At 45.1% G+C, this 19,842-nt stretch overlaps 5 protein-coding genes across 5 annotated transcripts; 3 read left to right on the top strand and 2 right to left on the bottom strand.

Annotated features, from left to right (window-relative positions):
• Positions 1-3,434: 3,434 nt before the first annotated feature.
• On the top strand, positions 3,435-4,666 carry PtA15_1A151 (uncharacterized protein; the record flags this gene model as incomplete). The annotated part of the gene is made up of 6 exons (XM_053165148.1): positions 3,435-3,458; positions 3,520-3,591; positions 3,724-3,882; positions 3,984-4,036; positions 4,145-4,363; positions 4,459-4,666. The coding sequence occupies 6 exons, from the start codon at positions 3,435-3,437 to the stop codon at positions 4,664-4,666; spliced, it is 735 nt and encodes a 244-aa protein (XP_053016368.1).
• Positions 4,667-5,629: 963 nt separating this feature from the next.
• On the bottom strand, positions 5,630-8,642 carry PtA15_1A150 (uncharacterized protein; the record flags this gene model as incomplete). The annotated part of the gene is made up of 9 exons (XM_053165147.1): positions 5,630-6,178; positions 6,300-6,509; positions 6,630-6,802; positions 6,874-7,180; positions 7,284-7,656; positions 7,749-8,099; positions 8,199-8,314; positions 8,417-8,513; positions 8,578-8,642. 9 exons carry the CDS (start codon positions 8,640-8,642, stop codon positions 5,630-5,632), a joined length of 2,241 nt encoding a protein of 746 aa, XP_053016367.1.
• Positions 8,643-8,734: 92 nt separating this feature from the next.
• On the top strand, positions 8,735-11,287 carry PtA15_1A149 (uncharacterized protein; the record flags this gene model as incomplete). Its single annotated transcript, XM_053165145.1, has 7 exons — positions 8,735-9,055; positions 9,186-9,567; positions 9,684-9,920; positions 10,002-10,307; positions 10,382-10,612; positions 10,727-11,150; positions 11,251-11,287. 7 exons carry the CDS (start codon positions 8,735-8,737, stop codon positions 11,285-11,287), a joined length of 1,938 nt encoding a protein of 645 aa, XP_053016366.1.
• A 718-nt stretch (positions 11,288-12,005) lies between these two features.
• Positions 12,006-13,042, top strand: PtA15_1A148 (uncharacterized protein; the record flags this gene model as incomplete). The annotated part of the gene is made up of 6 exons (XM_053165144.1): positions 12,006-12,027; positions 12,131-12,387; positions 12,466-12,524; positions 12,604-12,798; positions 12,866-12,941; positions 13,016-13,042. The coding sequence occupies 6 exons, from the start codon at positions 12,006-12,008 to the stop codon at positions 13,040-13,042; spliced, it is 636 nt and encodes a 211-aa protein (XP_053016365.1).
• Positions 13,043-13,716: 674 nt separating this feature from the next.
• PtA15_1A147 (uncharacterized protein) lies at positions 13,717-15,972 on the bottom strand (the record flags this gene model as incomplete). The annotated part of the gene is made up of 11 exons (XM_053165143.1): positions 13,717-13,835; positions 13,900-14,187; positions 14,266-14,402; positions 14,469-14,617; positions 14,715-14,783; positions 14,866-14,938; positions 15,017-15,236; positions 15,313-15,384; positions 15,460-15,538; positions 15,621-15,744; positions 15,833-15,972. 11 exons carry the CDS (start codon positions 15,970-15,972, stop codon positions 13,717-13,719), a joined length of 1,470 nt encoding a protein of 489 aa, XP_053016364.1.
• Positions 15,973-19,842: the final 3,870 nt, after the last annotated feature.

Raw genomic sequence — 19,842 nt, 5'->3', positions numbered from 1 at the left:
AAAAAGGGCCCTTTTTCCTTCTTATATTGCCCAGAATCCAGATAGTTTAAACAAACTGGGCTACATTACATTTTTGGCCAAATTTAGGTAAGTTGGCTGTAAATTTCCAAGAGAGGTGTCAATTGATGGCTGTTTCAATCAATATGAGCACATATTGGGCTCAATTTGATGCTAAACAGTCAAGAATTTCAGTTCAACGGAGGTTTACACAGATGATTGAACCCACAACCTGCACAAGAGGCAAGGCTTGACACTATAGGCAGACAGCTGTCACTCCCACAAGCAGTGTCACCTAATTTTGGCGACCACAGTAACTGTGCAGGTGACGTTGTGTGCGGGAGTGTCACCTGTTTGCCTGTTGTGTGAGCTAAACTCATTATGCAAAAGCAATTTTGTTTTGCAAATATGTTGCAAAACTCAGCAGGTATGTTATCCAAAAACACAAAAAATAAAAAATAAAAAAGATTACATTACATTACATTATCAAAACAAAATTCTGTGTTACTCAAATGGATGATTTGGATGACTAAAAAAAGCTACAGTATTAGTATCCAAAAGGGCCTCTTTAATTTACCGTAACACAACTGCCCAACCTTAATCCCATTCATTACTTGGCAATTTGACACAAATCCAATTCTGGCCTGTTGTGTGAGCACAGGAAATACCCCACAAAGATTTACACATCACATGTTAGATAATCTCATTGTAGATGTGATTTTCCTCAAGCCAAGGAATCATAACCAAAATTAGTACATTAATTCACACATACATTGAACAAATTCCCAAAATAGATTAGTACTTTCTTTCACATCACCTTGCACATCTTTCCCACAGAAGATCTTTTTTTTACAGTTGCGCGCGGCATTCTACTGTACAGAGCTGCCCGCAAAACTTGTTGGGCTACGCGGGGGAAAACCCCGACTGGGTCGGGGGTCCAGCACTCTAAAAGAGTACATTTTTGGAGTCTACAGAGTGTGTAGATTCCAAATCTAAAGTGGCAACCAATTTGGTCCAGCCATTTTTTTTTTTTTGTTCACAGCCCATATTTTGGGACCCACCTCCAAATACGGGCATAAGTACATATGTATGGGGTCCTAAACCCATACTTATGCCTCCTGGTTGGGCACTAAACCCACAAATGAAGGCAGAAACTGTCATGCAGTGCTTTCAGGAGTGCCTGGTGGGTCTAAAACCAAAGCTGGGACACCATACCATGTCCCAGCCGCCCAAAAATATGTGAAAAAACTGTATTTTTTCCAGGTTTTGGGCCCCAACATTTGGGACCAGCCCAAAACCTTGTACAGTAGAATGCCGCGCGCAACTGTACACTACATAAACCACTCTCAAGTCTCAGAAGTGATTTTTTCTGTAAAATGAGGCCTCTCTTGCACCTTCTTGTTTTCCTTTTCTCCCATGTCTGCAATAATGTATCAATTCACAAATATTCATCACCATCCATCACATCCAAAATTGAAGATATTGAATTCCCAGATCTAGTAAAAATTTGTCTTATTAAATTAAGAATAAGATCCCCCTAAATCCATTTTGCCACACCTCTCAAACCTTATCTTCAATCCAATAATGATTTGCAAGCTAAACAGCAACAATAAAACATAAAGATATCCACAATTTGAATCTTTAGCTGGGTCCCGTGGGGACCCTGCAGGCAGCTTGCTTGCAAGCTAAATGGGTTTGGGTGTGGATTATTGTTTACAGAAATTGACCCAGCCCAACCTGCCTGCAAGTTAAACGGTTTTGGGGCAGGTCACCATTAAGTCATCAACCTGGCCCAACCCACCAAATAATCTTGGGGGACAACCCGGGGGGGGGGCAAGGAAGTCTCACACCCGCCCAATTGGCATGCCCACCAAGCATGAATAACACTAGGAAAACCAGCCAAATGCTAGTGTCATTTGAAGATTTATCTTTATTAGAAGTTTGCCCAATCAACTTTTGAAGGCTTGAACTGCATCAAGCCCAATATAAAACATGGCATGAGAATGAATGACATGTTTATACAATGGTATTTATTTTTACTGCATGGAATGAAGTTTTAACGGGCTGTTGAGTATCACCCAAAGTGCAGCTTTTGATTAATTCCCTGTACTTCCTGCTCCCCACACTGCAACAGCTATGTTACATCTAGTGGCAAGTGTGGTGATTTTTGCCCCACTTTGGTACAGTTTTAGAGGCAGAATGGGCGCTACACCTTTTGCTACTTTTTCAAGGTGAAATAATGTGTGAAAATATCAAGCTATTTTAAGCAGCAAGTAGCAGCATTCCACTACGCTTCTTGATATAGTAGCGGAAGAAATTTTTTGGCACCAATGTAGTGTCATTCAAATCTCAGTACTCAACATCATAAAGTGGAAGATTGATGATTAATTATCATGTGTGGTATCATTCACAGAAAGGCGGACTTGCCTGCTACACTTTGGTACAAAAGAGGCCCCTTCCCTATGCTTTTGGTGCTACAGAGCACTAATAGAGCCAAAGGTGCAACTTCTGCAGCTATGCTAAACTGAAGAAAAAGCAAAAAAGGAAAATTTCTTTGCTAAACACAGGTTGAATTTGCAGTAGCAGTGCTGGTGCTTTGCTACCACTCCAAGTAGTGGTATTTTGCTAGTGCTAACACTACTCAGGATCTAGAGTAGACATTTTTTGCTTTGTTGCGCAGAAGTGCTGCTTTTTGCAGTGAAGCATAGCTCTTGAAGTGTTGCAGATCCAAGGGGAGCTCCAGCTTTCAAGTCCAAAGAAAGTAGGTTTTTCTCAGCAATATTTAATGAAAATGACACAAGAAGGAAGGCAAGATACCTGGCTGCTGGGAAATGTTTGTCACATCCAAGCTAAACTATGAAAAAAGCTCAAGAAACTGCTGCCATTTGACATGCAATATAAAAAAGGTGCCTTTGTAATACTTATGGTGTTCAAAGTTGGTTTGAATATTTTTATGCATGCATAAATCATAAAATCATAAAAATATTTTGGTGAGGAAATTTTGTATTACATAATCAGACAGTCATATCCCCTGCAAAAAAGATTTTATGATTTTATGGTTTATGCATGCATAAAATTATGCAAACCAACTTTGAACACCATAACTGCATGTCAACTGGCAGCAGTTTCTTTTTGTTTTTCTAGTGAAGGGTGAGATCAGACAAAAGTGCTATCCACAGTTAAATTGGCAGTTGCCAAAAGTACAGTGAAAATCTGAAATCTTTCACCCCAGGACTGCCACTTTACAAGCCTAAGCTTGCTTCGACCCAGGCCTTCTCTTGCCAGAGGCTTTGCCAGAGGGACTTGTGACTTTGATTGCGAGGGGATTGTGTTGCTAGCCTGGGAAAGGACGTCGCGTTGTCGAGGTTGCGAGCACAGCACTGTGCCCGCCTTGCCCGGCCCCCGGCCCACTCCCACCGGCTCTCGGTGACATGACGATGGCTGGGCTGAGTCGGAGGAAGGTAGACTGACCAGGAGCCAACAAAATTATCCGAACCAGCCGAGAACCACCCTGACTTCCAGCGAACATCCTACCCCTTCCACACCAGCCTCATGGTCGTATTCACGGCTCAGCATCTCTTTCCATTCGCATTCGTAAGTCTCGAATTGATAAATCGTATGAGTTTGACGGTCTCTTGGAGTAAGACAAATACTTATTCTTTTGATATACCTTATCCATTCTGCCGATCATCTGCCCCTTCTCTCTGGTCCTCTCACACAAGCTAGCGCGACGTAGCGATCGGGATCTGGCACAAGTATCCAAACGAGCATTCGACACATATTACATCCGTCGATGTCCTCGATAGGTCCTTCTTACCCGATGGCACCATTCGTACCGAAAGATTGATCTCTATTCGCCAGCATGCCCCACGTTGGATCATGAAGGTATGAATTGTCTTGATCTGCGGCGGGTCAAAAAGCATGTCAGCCGGGTCCTGATCTCATTCTTCTGTTTTTGCCCGCTTGGTTGTATTCGATTTCTGCAGTTGGTCGGAGGCGCGGAGGAACAGTACGTTCGAGAGGTCATATTCTACAAGGTGTGAGTTGATTGAACAGCGAACAGTATCCCAACCTCTTCCGATTTCCAAGGACCCAACCATATCCAACCTCCCGGGTTGATTCTGGGCTAATTAATGATACCTTTCAGTCCCAGCTCAGCCGATCAATCACCGATGGTTCTGATGGGCTCAGTCAATCTATCAATGTCGTCGATCTTGGTCTGCCGAGAGCAAATCCGTTACCAACCTTTTCATCCTCAAGCGAGCAACTTCGTTCAACGTGCTGATATCCAGGCCCAAGGCACGCTAGCAATCGGGGAATCCTGGGGAATTCTGGGATCCAAACTCGAATCCTGGGCTCGAGACAGGTAAAATTTGATCCATCAGCATTATTTCACCCAGCTTTTCTTTTCTCAATTTTGATATCCCATTTTTCCCGCACTGCTCTGGTCGTAAATTGCAGATTCGCAACGAATGCAGAATCAGGACGATTAGGGTTCAACAATGTTCTCACTACACTCTTCCAAAACAGCCAAGGACGAGGGAGTTCAGGGGGTGAAGACAGTCGGCAACGATCCTCCAACGGTCCATCGAACACAAGTCTTACTAATGACAGCGAGAAGCAAGTTCTCCCCGCAGACCCGACATCTGCCTCAATTCGGCTGGCCTAACAACACACTCTCATCATCCCATCTTCTCACCCCTACCTCCGCAGACCAAAAAACCTGTAAACTACTTCTTCCTCGGATCCCCAAAACCGAAGTCCAAGGTTTATTTGTTTAAAACCTGTATTGTATTTATTCCTCCTAATACTCCATGGCGATCCAATTCTTCTGATAGTTTTCTTCGTAGCTCTCGTTTTAAGCAGATCAATCGGCTGGAGATTGTTTGACTGTTCCCGCCTCCTCGTTCCTGATTCGCTGAGCAATCTGCTTGATGCTATCTATCTATTTATTTACTTATCTCTTCTGTCATCAGCCCGTTGATTTCACTCTCCCTATTTCATCTCAACCATCGGATTTACAGTTTTTGCATATAAACACACACTTATTAGTCTCACTCAATAGAATAGATCTTCCTTAGCCATCACAACTTCTTTTATTTATTATTTCACTAAATATATCAACATTGAAGTCTTGTACATCTAGTAGTGAAAAGTATAGAAGCTTTCTTTTCTTTGAAGAATGATAAAATGAGCCACTTCAGAGAATCTAATGGTATCGGCCCAGTAGGGAAGTTCGCAGAGCACCATACAGCCAAGCCAAAACTAACAGGAGGAAATTTTTGCCTACGCACGGAGTTGTGTTTCGAAGCGAGTTACGACTAGCTAGAGTAGCAAGAAAACTGAGGAGCATCAACAAGTTGAGTGCTACTCGGGTGCCACTTTTTTTTTTTCTTTGTCAGCCTCTCTTTCTAGATAGCCATGGTGGCAGAGGTGAGCAAAACAGCTCAAGTGCAGCAGAAGCTCTTAGTTCAGCTCTGAAATTGATGAAGATTTCATGCAGACTCGCTCAAAAGGAAAGAAGAGATCGAATTCAAAACTGATCCAATAGATCAGGTCTCCACACCTAAGAAAATCTGAACCATAAAGGTTAATTAAAGCCAGAATGATAACAAGAAAAACAAAGGTTGAGTCATGCCAAGCCAAGGAAAAATTCTCCTAGATTTTTATCAAATCCAGCAGAGGGAATAACAGCCGGTTGATTTGGATCACCCTCGAGCAATTTCTGTTGATCGGTTTCCAGCTTAATTTTTTTGAGAGTTTTCTTCTCCATCACCAGTTCCTTCCAATCCGTCTCTCCCTCCTCTTCATCATCATCATCGTCATTATCTTGGTCATCTTGATTAGTAGCGGGCAAGGTCGGGTCCCCATTACTTCTCTTGAATCCGCCTCCTTCCTTCTCCCTGATTCGTTTCAGCCGTTTTTGCTCTTTCGAGATCTTGGCGTTAATTTTCTTAGACCAGGCCGCCTTTTCGGGCAACTTTTTCTGTTCCAATTCTAAGATTTTCTTGTCAATTGGGGTAGTCGTTTGACTAGATTGTTTGCTCGTCGTAGTCGATCCGGTCGACGTGCTGTTGGTTTGGTTGGACTCTTTGATCATTTTTTGCGCCTCTACTGTTTGTTTGTGTTTCTCCTGTCGTTGAGCTTCCTTCATTGGATCCAGATACGAATATTGGGCCCACTTTGAGTGACAGAGAAGAGACAATTGAATAATGTGGGTAAAAGGGGCAAACAAATTTACATTGAAAAGGTCCGATCAACAATGATTTTGTTAATTCCAGCCACAAGAGCACTGCGCTTACGTTGAATTCGTCTTGCCCCACCTCGAATCCATCGGGGGTAACTAACTCGAGTTGACTTCGAAATTTCTTCAATTCCGGCATCTTCGGCAATTTGATCAATCCGAATCCGTGAAAGGCAAGCGACAATAGATCAAGCTGGTCTAGCTTAAATATGTAAGAGGCCTCGTGTTTCGAATAGAACTGGACATATGAAACAAACGCTTTGACGCCCTGAAGGATTCATTTCGGTCAAAGCAGTTAAGGATCAGCGCAACTCCACCGAGGAAAGTTCTCTTTGGTAAGGGCCATGATGAAACAGAGGAGTTGACAAGAAGGACAGCGACAACTGACACGATCGTGCAAGGCACGATCTGTTTTGATAATGTTTTTGATTTTACTGATCAATTTATCGGCGGTTGAATCCGTAGTAATTTCGGATCCTTCACTTTCAGCCCGACTCGATCTAGAAGCCGATCGGATGTAAGGGAGGGATGTTAACTGTAAATTCTTGAGCTTCAGATAATCTACAGCAAACAAAGAACATGTTTGTTAATATCGCGATATTTGAAGAGAAACGAAAATTGCCGGGACCAACCAACATAGTCCAGTTCTCGATTTGATTGAAGGAAAACGATTGCTCGTCCACTTTTCCCTGCCCTTGCCGTGCGACCGATCCGATGGAAGAAATTGCGGACATCTTTCGGAGGATCGAACTGAATAACAACATCGACATCTGGAAGATCTAAGCCTCGAGCCGCCAGATCCGTACAGAGTAACACGGCCGGGGACAACGGATTAGAGCTCTTGAAGGCTGTGAACGTCATCGATCTTCGAGTTGGGCTTTGTTGACCATGCAGTGAATGAACCGAAAATGATTTTAATTCATCGAGCACCGAAAGAATCTGAGGGTATCTCAGAACAGCGGGAGTCATATCAGCAGTTTTGTACGTTGTCATTGTGTTGGAGATACCAAAGAGAAAGACAAAAAAGGAGATTCGAACATACCTTGTAGAAATATTCTACACAAGCACAAGTAGCAAAATAAACGATTAATTTTCTGGCCCCAGGGGCTTTTTGCTTTGGTTCTGGGTAGGCGAGGTGATTGAGTAACCGAACCAACTGGGGCATCTTCCAAGCGACTTTCGGGACGGCAATATACTCGTTTCTTAGAGTCGCGGGACCAGCCTCGTTTTCCCGAAGGTTTTGATTTGATGTTTGGACTTTTACAACCACCTTAACTGGGTTCCGTAGACCAGCTCTGATCAGTTCAGTTAAGCCGTCGTTTAGCAAGGTCGCTGAAAATAGACCCGTCCTTCTCTGCTTCGGTAACTTGCCCAAAATATTAGAAAGTACAGGGGCAAAACCCAAGTCAAGTAGCCTAAGGCATTAGCAAACAGTCTTGATGAGTATATCATCTTATATAGGTTAAGATTGATGAGGGTAAGGGGTGATACAAAGAGCTCGACTGACCTATCAGCTTCATCAAGTACTAAAACTTCCAAACTTTTCAGGTTGACAAGGGTCTTCAATGGCACCTTCTGTTTGATTTCGGAGAGATCATTGGTTTTGCGCTTGGTGAGACTACTATAACCGAACAAGAATTCTTCTAATCTTCCAGGTGTAGCCACGAGGATATTGGCGCCATTCTCTTGGAATTCAGACATATCGTGTTTGATCGAGCGGCCCCCAGTGCCCCCGATCAGTAACATTGCTTTGAGAAATGGCGCAGTAGGGGTTGACGACGAGTCGGGTTGATCGGAGGTGGAGGGACGGTTATCTAGAAATTGATTTAAGACTTGGAACGTCTGACTTGCCAATTCCCTGTGGGTGTACAAGGATGTAGCATAGGACATGAGGTTTTGAATCTGTCCGACATCAGGGTGTAGCCAGATGGAGCTGGTTCATACGTGCTGTATCTACCTTGTTGGGCTGATGATTATTGCAGCGACATGGGACTTGGGGCGTTGTTCCAACTGAACAAGCCTCTCGATGATAGGAATCAGGAATGCCAGAGTCTTTCCCGATCCAGTCACTGCCTTTGTATGGCCAGTTGAAAAAAAAAGGTAAATGCCAAGAAGATCGAAAACCATGAGGTTAGAATACACGAATTCTGTAAGGAGGAATCAAATCGGATTGACCTGGACGACGACATCTTTATTTTGTAAGAATAGAGGGATGGTATGCGCTTGAACAGGGGTCATCTGATGGAAGCCTAACGATTTGATGGTATCTGAGCTGTGAAGATAAGTAAGTTAGTCCCAGAGTTCAGCCGGAGGATTATCTTGTTCGAAGGACTCACACCCATGATGTTAGTGGTGGTTTGAGATCATCGAATTTGTTTGTCTTGCTTGGTTCGATGGCCATAATATTTTGTTTCCGGATGTCTTGTTGCTGTCGAAGCTGAGATGGATAGCAAAAGTTTTCTTTCTTTTTTTTTTTCCAAAGTGGGCCACTCTATGCTCTCTGGTCGGGCCGTCGGGCGACCCGTGGGCCCGACCGGGTATCTCCTCCCCAAGCTTCCATCGGCACAGCACTTCCGAAAACAACGAGCCAAGGACAGGACGATGGCGGAAGTGAACGCGGCCACCGAAGCCGAGCCGAAGCTCTCAATCCAGGAACAGCTTCTGCTCGCCCAGGCCGTCCACCAAGCCCAGCCGCGCGAAGGAACCGAGCAGACGGTCGATTGGGAACAAGTCGCCGAGCTGCTCCATGGATTCCAGCAGGCGAGGAAGACCGAAGACTGGCACTGGCTGCATGGCACATCCTTCAACCCCGAGGTGCGGCCGCATATGAATTGGTGTCTGTCTGATACTGGCTCGAGACCGAGTGTTGTTTATCGATCCTGCGTCTCCCTCTGTTGAGATACATTATCTATCTTCTTCGAATAATGCCCATTCAAATAAATAGGTCTGCTCCAACGTTTACGCGAACATCTGCAAGACCTATCTCGAAGATAAGCTAGACCAGAAGGCATCTTTGGACGCACACCAGACCCTAACCGTCGCCCGTCAGCTGTACGAGGTTCACCTGAAGTCCATTGCAGAGGCTCTCCTGGAAGAGGAGAAGAGATCTCAAAGCCTTCAAACGGAAATAGAGGCTATCAAACGTGGAGAATGGGATGATAAGCTCAGACTGATTGCAGATTGCGACAAACCGACTAGTCCAGAGGCTCCGCAAGTCCAATCTCCAAAGCCCCCCGACTCCCATCCTGCCAGCCCATCAAATCCCGAAATTCCGGAGCAGGTAGAGGAGAACGACGTGGATAAACAAAGCGAGCCGGGCAGCAGCTGTCAGTCTCGAATTTGGGTCGCGAATCTTTCTAATTTTTCCGATCTGCGGTGGGAGAGTGAAGATGTTCGCAAGCACTTATATCATTTTGTTCACCCATTCTGTCAACGGTCACAGTAGCAGCTCCGGTTTCTCTGGGGCGGTCGGCAGCGAAAAAATCCCCAATATCGAGGACCAAGCGTGCTGCTAAAAAGGAGATACAAGATCCCTCTAACAGCACCGAAGTTCCTCCCAAAAATAATGATGCCTCCTTGGGCAACGCCGACGTGCCGAAAAGCCGCAAACGAAAAGCTGCTCCTACCAGCGTTTCTCAACGGAAGCTCGATAAAACTCCACGCCCAGAACCCGAGAAACGTGAGCTCGTTCGTGTACCATCAACGAGAGCTGCTATTCTGTCTATGTTTGCCAACAAACTTACTTTTTCTGAATGTATAGCATCTGTGACAACTGCAAGCGATTCATCAGAATCACCCAAGGGGGCCGAAAGCCCAGCCTCAGATGACGACGAAACCGTGATACAACAGCTCATCGGCTCACGTGACCGTCCCACTCCAAGTGGGCCAGTTACGCGCAAGACCCGCAAAGTCGAGTTGGAAGCAAATGAGCCTGTAGAGACCAAGCCTTCAAGCCATAAACCTCCACAGAATAAAAAAATCAAGTCCGAGCATGAAGATCCTCCCGATCCCAAGACTCCAAAGATTTTAGATAAAAGCTTAAGGAGTCGGACGGCCAAAGTAACATGTACGTGATAACCCACAATCAAGATCCCCGAATCGCCAGTTCACTCATGCTTTCCCTTCGGCTTCTTTTCTTAGTGACGCCTAATAAAGAAAAGACGACAGTCCAAGAGGAGCCAGCCCAAGACTCCGAAACTAATCCTTCTTCAACCAAGCCGTTAAACCACGAGTCCCCTGGGACTAATGTGAGCACGAAAGGGCCCGAGGAGTCTCATTCGGCGGCACATTCACCGAGCTCCAACAAGAAATTGCATCTAGACAATGATCATTCGGCCGATGCTAGTCGAGTGGGCACTCCCAACTCAGCCTGTGAGTAGATATTCTCGAATGCTTGTAGGTATATACGAATACTCACGCTGATCACACTCCTCCTTGATGTTTTTTTCTTCTCTGTGGGCGGTGGATTTTGTGGTGCTCGAGAAGCTTTTGCGACGGGGATCACCGATGGGAACTCGACAGCGAACCAGACCCCGAACTCAGCCAAGCTACCGCTCTTCCCGGCAGATGCGAGCTCGGCAGGGCCGCGGCATGGGTCCTCGTCGACCACTAGTGACCCGACCTCGTTCAGGAGACGAATGCTCAAGACCCATTCGTCGGTCCAATCCAACCCGATCTCCTCTATCTTCCGCGACCCCGTCAAGGAGTCCGAAGCTCCCGGATACACTTCGATCGTCAAAAGACCCATGGATCTTCGCACTCTTGCTAAGAAGTTGAGGGACGGTAAAGTCACCACTACTGAGGAGTACCGCAGAGATTTGATGTTGATGTTGGCTAATGCGGTCATGTTTAATCATGAGGATAGCGAGGTGACTAAACATGCAAAAGAGTTGATGGTCGAATGTGATAGGTCTGTCCAAAGGCTTTGCATCTTGGTTTTCTTGGAAACTAACCGTCAATCCTGTTTTTGTATCTCGACATATGCCAAATCTATCCAATTCATTTCTCAGATTAGTTTCAATCTTCATGAGGGGGTCTCGTTACTAATCTGAGTAAAATAAAAAAAGCATCAAACTAGCGCAAGTTTTTATTTACTTTGATAATCTAAGAAGTGGTGTAACGTAGTTCAGGTTGTATGGGCCAACAGATAAAACTTAGAAGCAAGGCTTTGTGCCAAGCAAATTTTTAAGGTTTAAAGTTTTGAGAACAACAAAACCCAGCCAAATCCAGATTCTAGGCTCTGGGTGATAGCGCTCAAGTCCCTCCTGCCGAGGGCTATCGGAGTCCTTCGCAAGACCACACGCCCGCAGCAGCGAGGGACTTCGGTCAAGTTCGAGTCCGCTCACCCTTGTTGGCTGGTGAATACTTGATCTCAATCAAAAGTCCAGTACATAAAGTCTATTTTAGCCAAGAGGAAGTCCTCCTGGATGACCTCGTAGGTGAAAAACCTTAAGCGCTCAACTTGTGAAACCCCCGAATGCGGCATTCTAGTCCCGTGGTTTTCACTCACTTTGGCCAGGAAACAAGTCAACTTGCTGCCGAAAGATGCGAATGTCGTGATTTTTCATGATTGGAAGTCTTTTTGTCTTGCGGAATTTGTTGGAATTTGTCCGCCTCGAGTCCACGCCCTGGTGCACCATCATTGCGCGGATGCTTGCCCCGTTGGCGCAGGACGACGCGCAGTGATGTTTTTGGAGGGTTTGGCCACCATCGCGCCGCCTCCGACAAACATCCACCCTCGATCGACCCACCATAAAATTTCACGATGCCTCACCCCACCGCCGGAGGTCAGTAAAGCAGACACGTTCATATCATTAGCTCTGATCTGCTCAGCCTACCATCATACTGATTCGTCAACGTATTCTCTCGATTCACCTTGAAAAAGAGAAGTTATACCAGAGCCAGCTTTTACCTATTTGGCACTGATAATCTCGTCGCTCACGATCGGATATTGGGTTGGCCTGGGCAGATCACTGGGATACACTCGAGGGAATGCTAATCATCCACGCCGGACTGACAGCGATAGCGATGACAACTTGAGGCGGAATGAGAAACCGCCGGGGGACTCTTCGGAATCAGAGCTGGATAGCCATGATGAAGCTGATTTGAAATCTGTCCAGCCAAGCTGGAGCGAGGAAAGCAAACTGGTAGGCCAGTTTCCATTTTTATTCTTAATTGCGCGACATTGGACTCACAGTCATGTCTCTTTTGTGATTCGTGTCTAGGTACTTGTTGTACGGGGCGATTTAGGAATGACCAAGGGTAAAATAGCGGCGCAGTGTAGGCGAGCATTTCCGAAAAAGTACTATGGGAAAAAATACGCATTTATTAATACTTTCTTATTCATTTACGCACTCCTTTAGTCATGCAACGCTAGCTTGCTACAAGACGCTGGTCAAGTCCAACCCCGCTTTACTCCGACATTGGGAAAGGAGTGGACAAGCGAAAATCGCGTTAAAACTTGAAAAGACCGAATGCGGCACGGAAGAGGACGAAATGCTTCTGCTGAAAGCTAAAGCAAGGAGTCTTGGACTCTGTGCCCAAGATATTTGTGATGCGTAAGTCCATGCTGCCCAAATCCGTAATACAAGCCATCCGATCTAACATGTGTGATTAATTTCAAAGAGGAAGGACCCAGATCGCTGCAGGTAGTCGAACAGTTCTGGGAATTGGCCCTGGCCCTGTGGGACTGATTAACCAAGTGAGCTCACAACGATCCCTGTATGAACTAATTTGAACTTCCACCTGCTGACTTGACCCCTCGTTGCGTTACAGGTGACCCGACACTTGAAGCTTTTGTAACCGATTCTTGACCAAAAGTGGGCTGAAAGACCGCTTGCATAACCTTTGATCATGTCGCTTCCAGTTTGATGCTTTCCTCTCGAATTCCTCCATGAGACCTTACTGTTTGATTTTGACTTTGAAAACTTGAGTTTAAATTTTCCAGCATCTTTGAGTTGCTGGAGCCTGGATGGAAATCAAGGCAACATAGAACCGTATGTACATAACATCTATTTTGCAACAATAAAAAAGTTGATGTTGTTACGAACTTGCCACAAGTGGACACATCACTCTCAAAATCGAGTTCTAAAATTCTCCAAATCTGCTCCGGCTTGTCATAAATACCACCCAAAAAGTGGTGCGCACTTGGCGTCGGCTGAAATTCAAAAGAAAACCTGGCCATTTTCAAGCCTGCGTAGTGGTTGGAGCCACATCAATACAAATCATTCTTTGAAATATGTCCATTGAGCTGTTGCAGTTATAAAAAAGCAGATGATCACTTCCAGGGTGCATGACATTGACAACTTGAAATAAAATGACATGTTATTTATCTATGATAAATATCTAGGAGACGCTGTGATATATTTCATTAGAGATGTGTGTGTTTATTGTGATAAAAGGGTTTCAAAGCTATATTCCACAATCAAAAATTACAACTACGTGGCCAGTTAGATCAGTGCTAGGGAATTTCAGGTTTACCACATCTGCCATGAGGCAAGGTGAAAGATGAAGAAAGATATGATGATAGGAGCTCTTAGTAACCTGGCAGGGCCTGTACCGGATGTATCTTTACTCAAGATGGCTGCGGCGTAATCTGTGAAGATAATGATTAGCTTTTGGTTCATGAAATTTGTATGATACCACCGCACGAGGCTTACTAAAGTTATATGTTTTGATATCATTACTAATCGGTACATCTCCTTGTTTCTTCATCAGTTCTTTCCCAGTATTGTCGAGTAGTGCTACTTCTACTCGCCCGGTGTGTCCATTCCATGGGGCAGTAAAAGTATTGACTTCTGACCTAGTAATGTTGCTGAAGGACTGCTGCATGTCTCCTACTCTGATGCGCAATTGCGTAGCGGGTGATGAAGCGCTCAGATAAGTAGAGACGTAGATTGCATCCACTGAAACTGACGAATTGGTGGGCGGTGGGAGGGTGTCGGAGGCTGAGTAAAATAATCAGAGCCGACAATCAGAGAGGCTATTATGGGATGAAGAAGTGCTCTCGAGGGGACCACACGCACTAGCTATGGCGTTGACTGAATGAGGTCGGTAGTTGAAGTGAACAGTATCCTCTTCAATTGTTGGTCGGACTCCAGTCTTGTACCATTTTATGAAGTAATCTGACATCTTGAGCCACGCTTGATGATCAAAACCGTCCCTAGAGGTAGCAGGATGTGAGCTCCTCAACAGCCATTACAATTTTACTTCCATGCCGGACACTAACAACCAAGTCGTATCAGCCGGCGGGGTTCCTAGCCTAGGCCCAATGTAGTGTGACTCCCCATAGTCATTCCACGAAATGATTTGAATGAAATCGGGTGGAGTGGGCATCGACATTAATTTCATCCACCGACTGATGTATAAATTATCATCCTGATTGTGGAAACATAATTTTTTAAAAGATCACCTCTCGATTCATTGAACAATTATGTCCCCCTTGAGACGGGTACACAACTTATGATGTGCTTACCGATCGATAAATCCAGTTTTTGTCTTTATAATGGGTGAAAAAACACGGACTGACTCCCGCCATGTAAAGCTTATGAAGAAAAAAAAAAACATTTGGAAATGGCCTCAGAAAAAAAAACGCATGGGAAGAGACTATTTGCATTCAGGCTTACTTTTTGCGAAGCCTTAGCATTTGTCTGAAACTGATAGTCATCCAGTGTATTGGTATTCTCAGAACCAGTGGGCCTGCAAATCCAGAAAAGACCATTGTCAACTTGATCGGATATTGTGGCATCCAGCCCAAAACCGCTTCATGCAGCCTACCAAGAGTTCCATGTCATGATTCCATCAACCACCGGATGGTCCGAGACGGCGGTACTGGGATCTAGACTGGACCAAGCCGGGATGAAAAGCGCATCGAGCGAGGGGTTTCCTCGAGCCAACGGCGCTTTCAAAGCTGCTTGCCATCCAGATGATAAATCCTCTCCCCCGAGTTTATTTGCCTCTCCAGAAAAGGTCGAAACCAAGGGTCGCCCGTTGATAACTATGGAAATGATGAGCTTTGCGTTATCCTCACAGTTTACATCTTGCCCCGAGGGTCCAACAGCGGATTCACTTACGCAATTGAGCAGGTAGTGGAACAAAGCTTGTGACCCAGGTGGTGACATCTTCCGCGCTTTGAATAACTGACACTGCACATTTAGGAATACGCTATTTTAGAGAAGGTTCTTGCCCTATTCTGTGTCATGTGCCATCCTTCAACTTACTATCTAGGGATAAGAAAAGCTTAAATGCCTTTCCCGTTGTTGTCTTAATTGCGTCGGCCACCTCATACGCGTCTTTTACCTGTATAATGTATAGGCGTATAATAATGAGCTGCTGAGATCCATCAGACTTACTGCTGTGGGTGAGACATCGAGGTACGGACCTGTTGCAATTGCCACCCATCCGGCAAGCCCACGTTCAACGCAAACGCGTCGATGCCATGCGAAGCAGCGAGATTGCATTGCGAGCTCCAATCCGATCGTGTATAATTTACTGTCAAACCGGTACTTCAAGTAGCAAAGAGATGTTTCGTTCAGTTTGAAAGCATTTCTGGCAGCCATGGATAATAAGCTCGGAGGAGAGGAACCAACTGACATAAAATGAGCGAATACCAGCTTGGGAGCATTCGATGATTCCAGGCGGGCGCTAGACGTTGGATGGGATAATAACAGCAAGTCCAACAAAACCAACGTCTTCACGACCTGTCTAAGTGTGGATAACAAGCCTAACCTCATGTTAGAGGTGGGCTATTCAGCTGGGGGAGAAAACCCAAAGAAGGTTCCAGCTGGGGTCTGGAGGGAGGAAGCAGGCTTCTAATGAATATCACGGTTTGCAAAGGGTTACTTCAAGATCAAGCAACGTCGAGTTGGGCCTATCTTACGAAAAACACCAAAACAAATTCTGGATAGATTAAGTATTCGAGGACAGGAAATCTTTATCTCAAAAGGTTGGACGATAAACATCACGAGAATTTCAACATGTCTTGGCTGTCTTTGGAGGGATATTCCGCTCCCAATTTCCAATACTGGAGAGAAAAACCGCCTTGAATTTCGAACAACATGCGTGAAAGATACTCATTGTACGTCAGTCGGAGAGAGGAAACCGTTTTTATAGTCTGAATATTTTCCGACGTCGTCTTGCTGGGAGATGATGATGGACGTAAACTTCAAACCGTGAAAAGGGAAGGAGCCGCACCCCAGTAGGTAGCATACAGACTAATAGAACGTACGTGTACATACCCTGAGACTACATTGTGTCAGTGATAGTTGTTTCCGCTCCTCGATTTGCCTCGCCTTTGCTCGGCTGAGCTCGCTAGATTTCAGCTGGGGAGGGCCGGGACTTGGACTCAGACCTGCACGCAGCAGATACCTGTGACTGTCAGTGAACTTGTAACTCAAAGCCCTCCTGGCGCAAAGCACGGGCTCCCGGAGTCCGAGACTTGAAAGCCCCGTGACCCTTTTATGTACACATCGTGAGTGTGGTGTTATTGACAAATTTACATTTTTATTAGACTTCAACTCTGGCTCAACATCCTCACCTCCTACAACGGCCACCAACCCACACTGCCTCCCTTTCATCCTCACCTCCTACTACGGCCCCCGACCCGCGCCGCCTCCCTTTGGGATGCTAAGTTATACCTGTAAGCCCTGTGACCTTTACACATTGTGAGGTGGTGTTATCTTGCAGTTTTATTAGACTTTGACTCAGGCTCAACATCCTCACCTCCTACTACAGCCACCAAACCACACCTCCTCCCTTTGGGACACTAAGTTATACCTGTAAGCCCGTGACCCTTACACATCATGAGTGTGGTATTAATCTTGCATTTTTATTAGACTTTGACTTAGGCTCAACACCTTACCTCCAACTACAGCCACCAAGCCTATACCACTCTGCAAACAACAACCAACCACAAGATCCAGTAATGCCACAAAACCAACCAACTGCCTTTTCCAACACCGTAAGCACAGGAACCTCCTGACAAAGTCAAACCCAAAGAGCGCAGGCAAGGGATGCCCTGCAAGAACAATGGCAGCAGCAGATCTATGAACAGAATATTGCCATTGGACAACAACTTGAATACATTGAAGAGGAACCACCTCGTCAAGCAACACATTATCAAATGAAAGAAGGACAAAATCACCTTGTTGATCACCTTATTGGAAGCTATGCAGACAATGAAACTGGTGAGAACAAGCGGAATCTACCAAGTGCTGCCCATGCAGCATACTATTGAGCCCAATGTTATGCCAAGGCACGCAAAACCACTAGTCAGAAATGGACACAGCTTGAAGAAAGTGTGACTGCTACCTTATTAATATTTCAGAAATCTTCTCAGAATTGGATTTCCCATCCTGGTACCTTTGAATTATTGCCTAACGCATGTTCCTGCAGCCAAAATGATATCCATGTTTTTGTCAGAACTTGTGTTAGTTAGAAAGTGTCAATGAATTCAGATGAAAATAAAATAGACATACAAGAAACCATCTACCATAGGCATAGATACTGCTTGTTCAATTACCTTGATGCATATCATCTTCCACTGGTCTTGAAAATATTTTGCAAAAAATCTGCAATCAGCATCTGAAATTGCACCCTTTGAATACTTGTGAGCTTCAATGGCCAACTCCACCTCAGCTTGCTTCATCATTTCCTTGTAACATTGAGGTACAAGGTCCACACGCTTGTTTGTCTTGAGTTTTCTCTTTTTGAAGCACGCTGGTGGAACAGAATGAACACTTGATACAGATTGAGATGGAAGACTTGGAACCGGAATTGATGAAGGATGTGTAGGTGGGGTTGATGGAATGACATTGTTCTTTCCTCTTCCATGTACAGCTTTTGAACCATGACATGCCTCCCATTGGGCCAACTGCAGCTCCAGTATCCTCATAGCTTCAGCTTGCCCTGCTTGGAATATGTGGAACTTGACTTCAGCATGGACAGAGTAATATTCCTGATTGTCATCATACTCAACATCAACAATATTGTGATCTTGATGAAGTGGACTCGTTTGAGTAGGGACATGGGAGCCCTGGGTATGTTGGATTGTGTGGGGAATAGCATTCTGAAGTGGGTTTGCCTGAGGGGCTAAGTAGGACTGATACGTCTGGGGGTTGTTATGGACAGATGACTGATAGGACCAGGAGGCAAGGATGTTGAATGGTTAGAGCTACCACATTGGTAGTAAGACGAGTGGTTGTGGTGAGAAGAAGACAATTGAGAGCTGGCAAGAGAAGCAGAATGTTGTGAAGAAGTCATGTTGGGTCCACAACCAGAAATATCAGGTCCCACAATGTTGTGAGAGGAATGTGGGTACAATGGTGTGTTGTAGTGAGAAGAAGCAACTACGAGAGGTATAATTAATCCTTCTGGATGAGGAGGCAAGTTTGAGTTCAGAAGAGGAGAAGTTTGATGGAGTGTTGTAGTTTGAGGCAGATGAGGTTGACGTACCCTTTAGCAATCAGGGTGGCAAGAGGAGTGGATGAAGCGAAGAGGTAAGTGGTTTTCTGCTGAATATCAAGGAAATAGTAAGCTTTCAATCAGTATTTAATGGTAGCAATCAGGGGGTGAGAGGAACAAGTTAATGGGAAAAGGAAGCAGTCAGTTTTAAGCAGTGAAAGGGGCCGGGCCTACAGCACCCCTTCCAACTAAAAACAATGGCAAAAAAAGTGCTTCAAGATGAGTTTGACTTACCCTTTAGCAATCAGGGTGGCAAGAGGAGTGGATGAAGCAAAGAGGTAAGCGGTTGGTTGAAGTGGTTGAAGAGGCCGGGTGTGAACGCGGCTCAAGCCAACACAGGCAACTTCTGGCTTGCGCAAGTGCAGGTTACTGTTTTATTTACATAACCAATGTGCTTGCTTGTGGTTGCTGCGGGCTTGGGCTGTGTGCATGGGTCTGAGTCCAATTCCTGGCCCTCCCCAGCTGAAATCTAGTGATCTCAGCCAAGCAAAGGCAAGGCAAATCAAGGAACGGAAACAGACTATCACAATGTAGTCTCACGGTATGTACATGTATGTTCTATTAGTCTGTATGCTACTGACTGGGGTGAGGAGCCAAGAACTTGCTTTGAGCAAACACACTCCATTCATCTTCCCAAGGAAGCCATACGTCTTCCTGGAATAAATCTTCCCAAGAAGGTCAGCCGTCTTCCTGGAATACACAAACAAAGGACTATGGAGCCCTTATACCACTGCTTTCATCAGGCTATCATGATATTGCCAGCAGATAATAGGGGCCGGGCTATTCACCTGTTAGCTATTAGGCTTGATAGAAGCAAGGTGCTCAGCATGGTGTCTTCCTTTCAAATGCAGGGAGCATGGTGACTGTATGTATTTGTGTCAAATTATAAGACCTTGATTGATAAAAAACCTGTAAATTATCTCAATATCATTTGGGGACTGGTGACATCCTTTGTTATTATCCTTCATGGATGATGATTTCTAACCGCAACATTGTGGTCCTCCTACCATGATGTGTTGGAATATCTAAGAGACTATAAATCAGTTAAGATGATAGGACATGCACCCTTAGCTTTGGCGACAAGAGCCACTTGTCCATTCTCACCACATGCAAAAAGGTTCATGACCAAATTACAGGTTACA

The sequence above is a fragment of the Puccinia triticina genome, chromosome 1A, assembly GCF_026914185.1.
Source record: "Puccinia triticina chromosome 1A, complete sequence".
Lineage (NCBI taxonomy): Eukaryota > Fungi > Basidiomycota > Pucciniomycetes > Pucciniales > Pucciniaceae > Puccinia > Puccinia triticina.
Note: the sequence above shows the minus strand (reverse complement) of the source record. Positions and strands in the feature narration are given on the sequence as shown.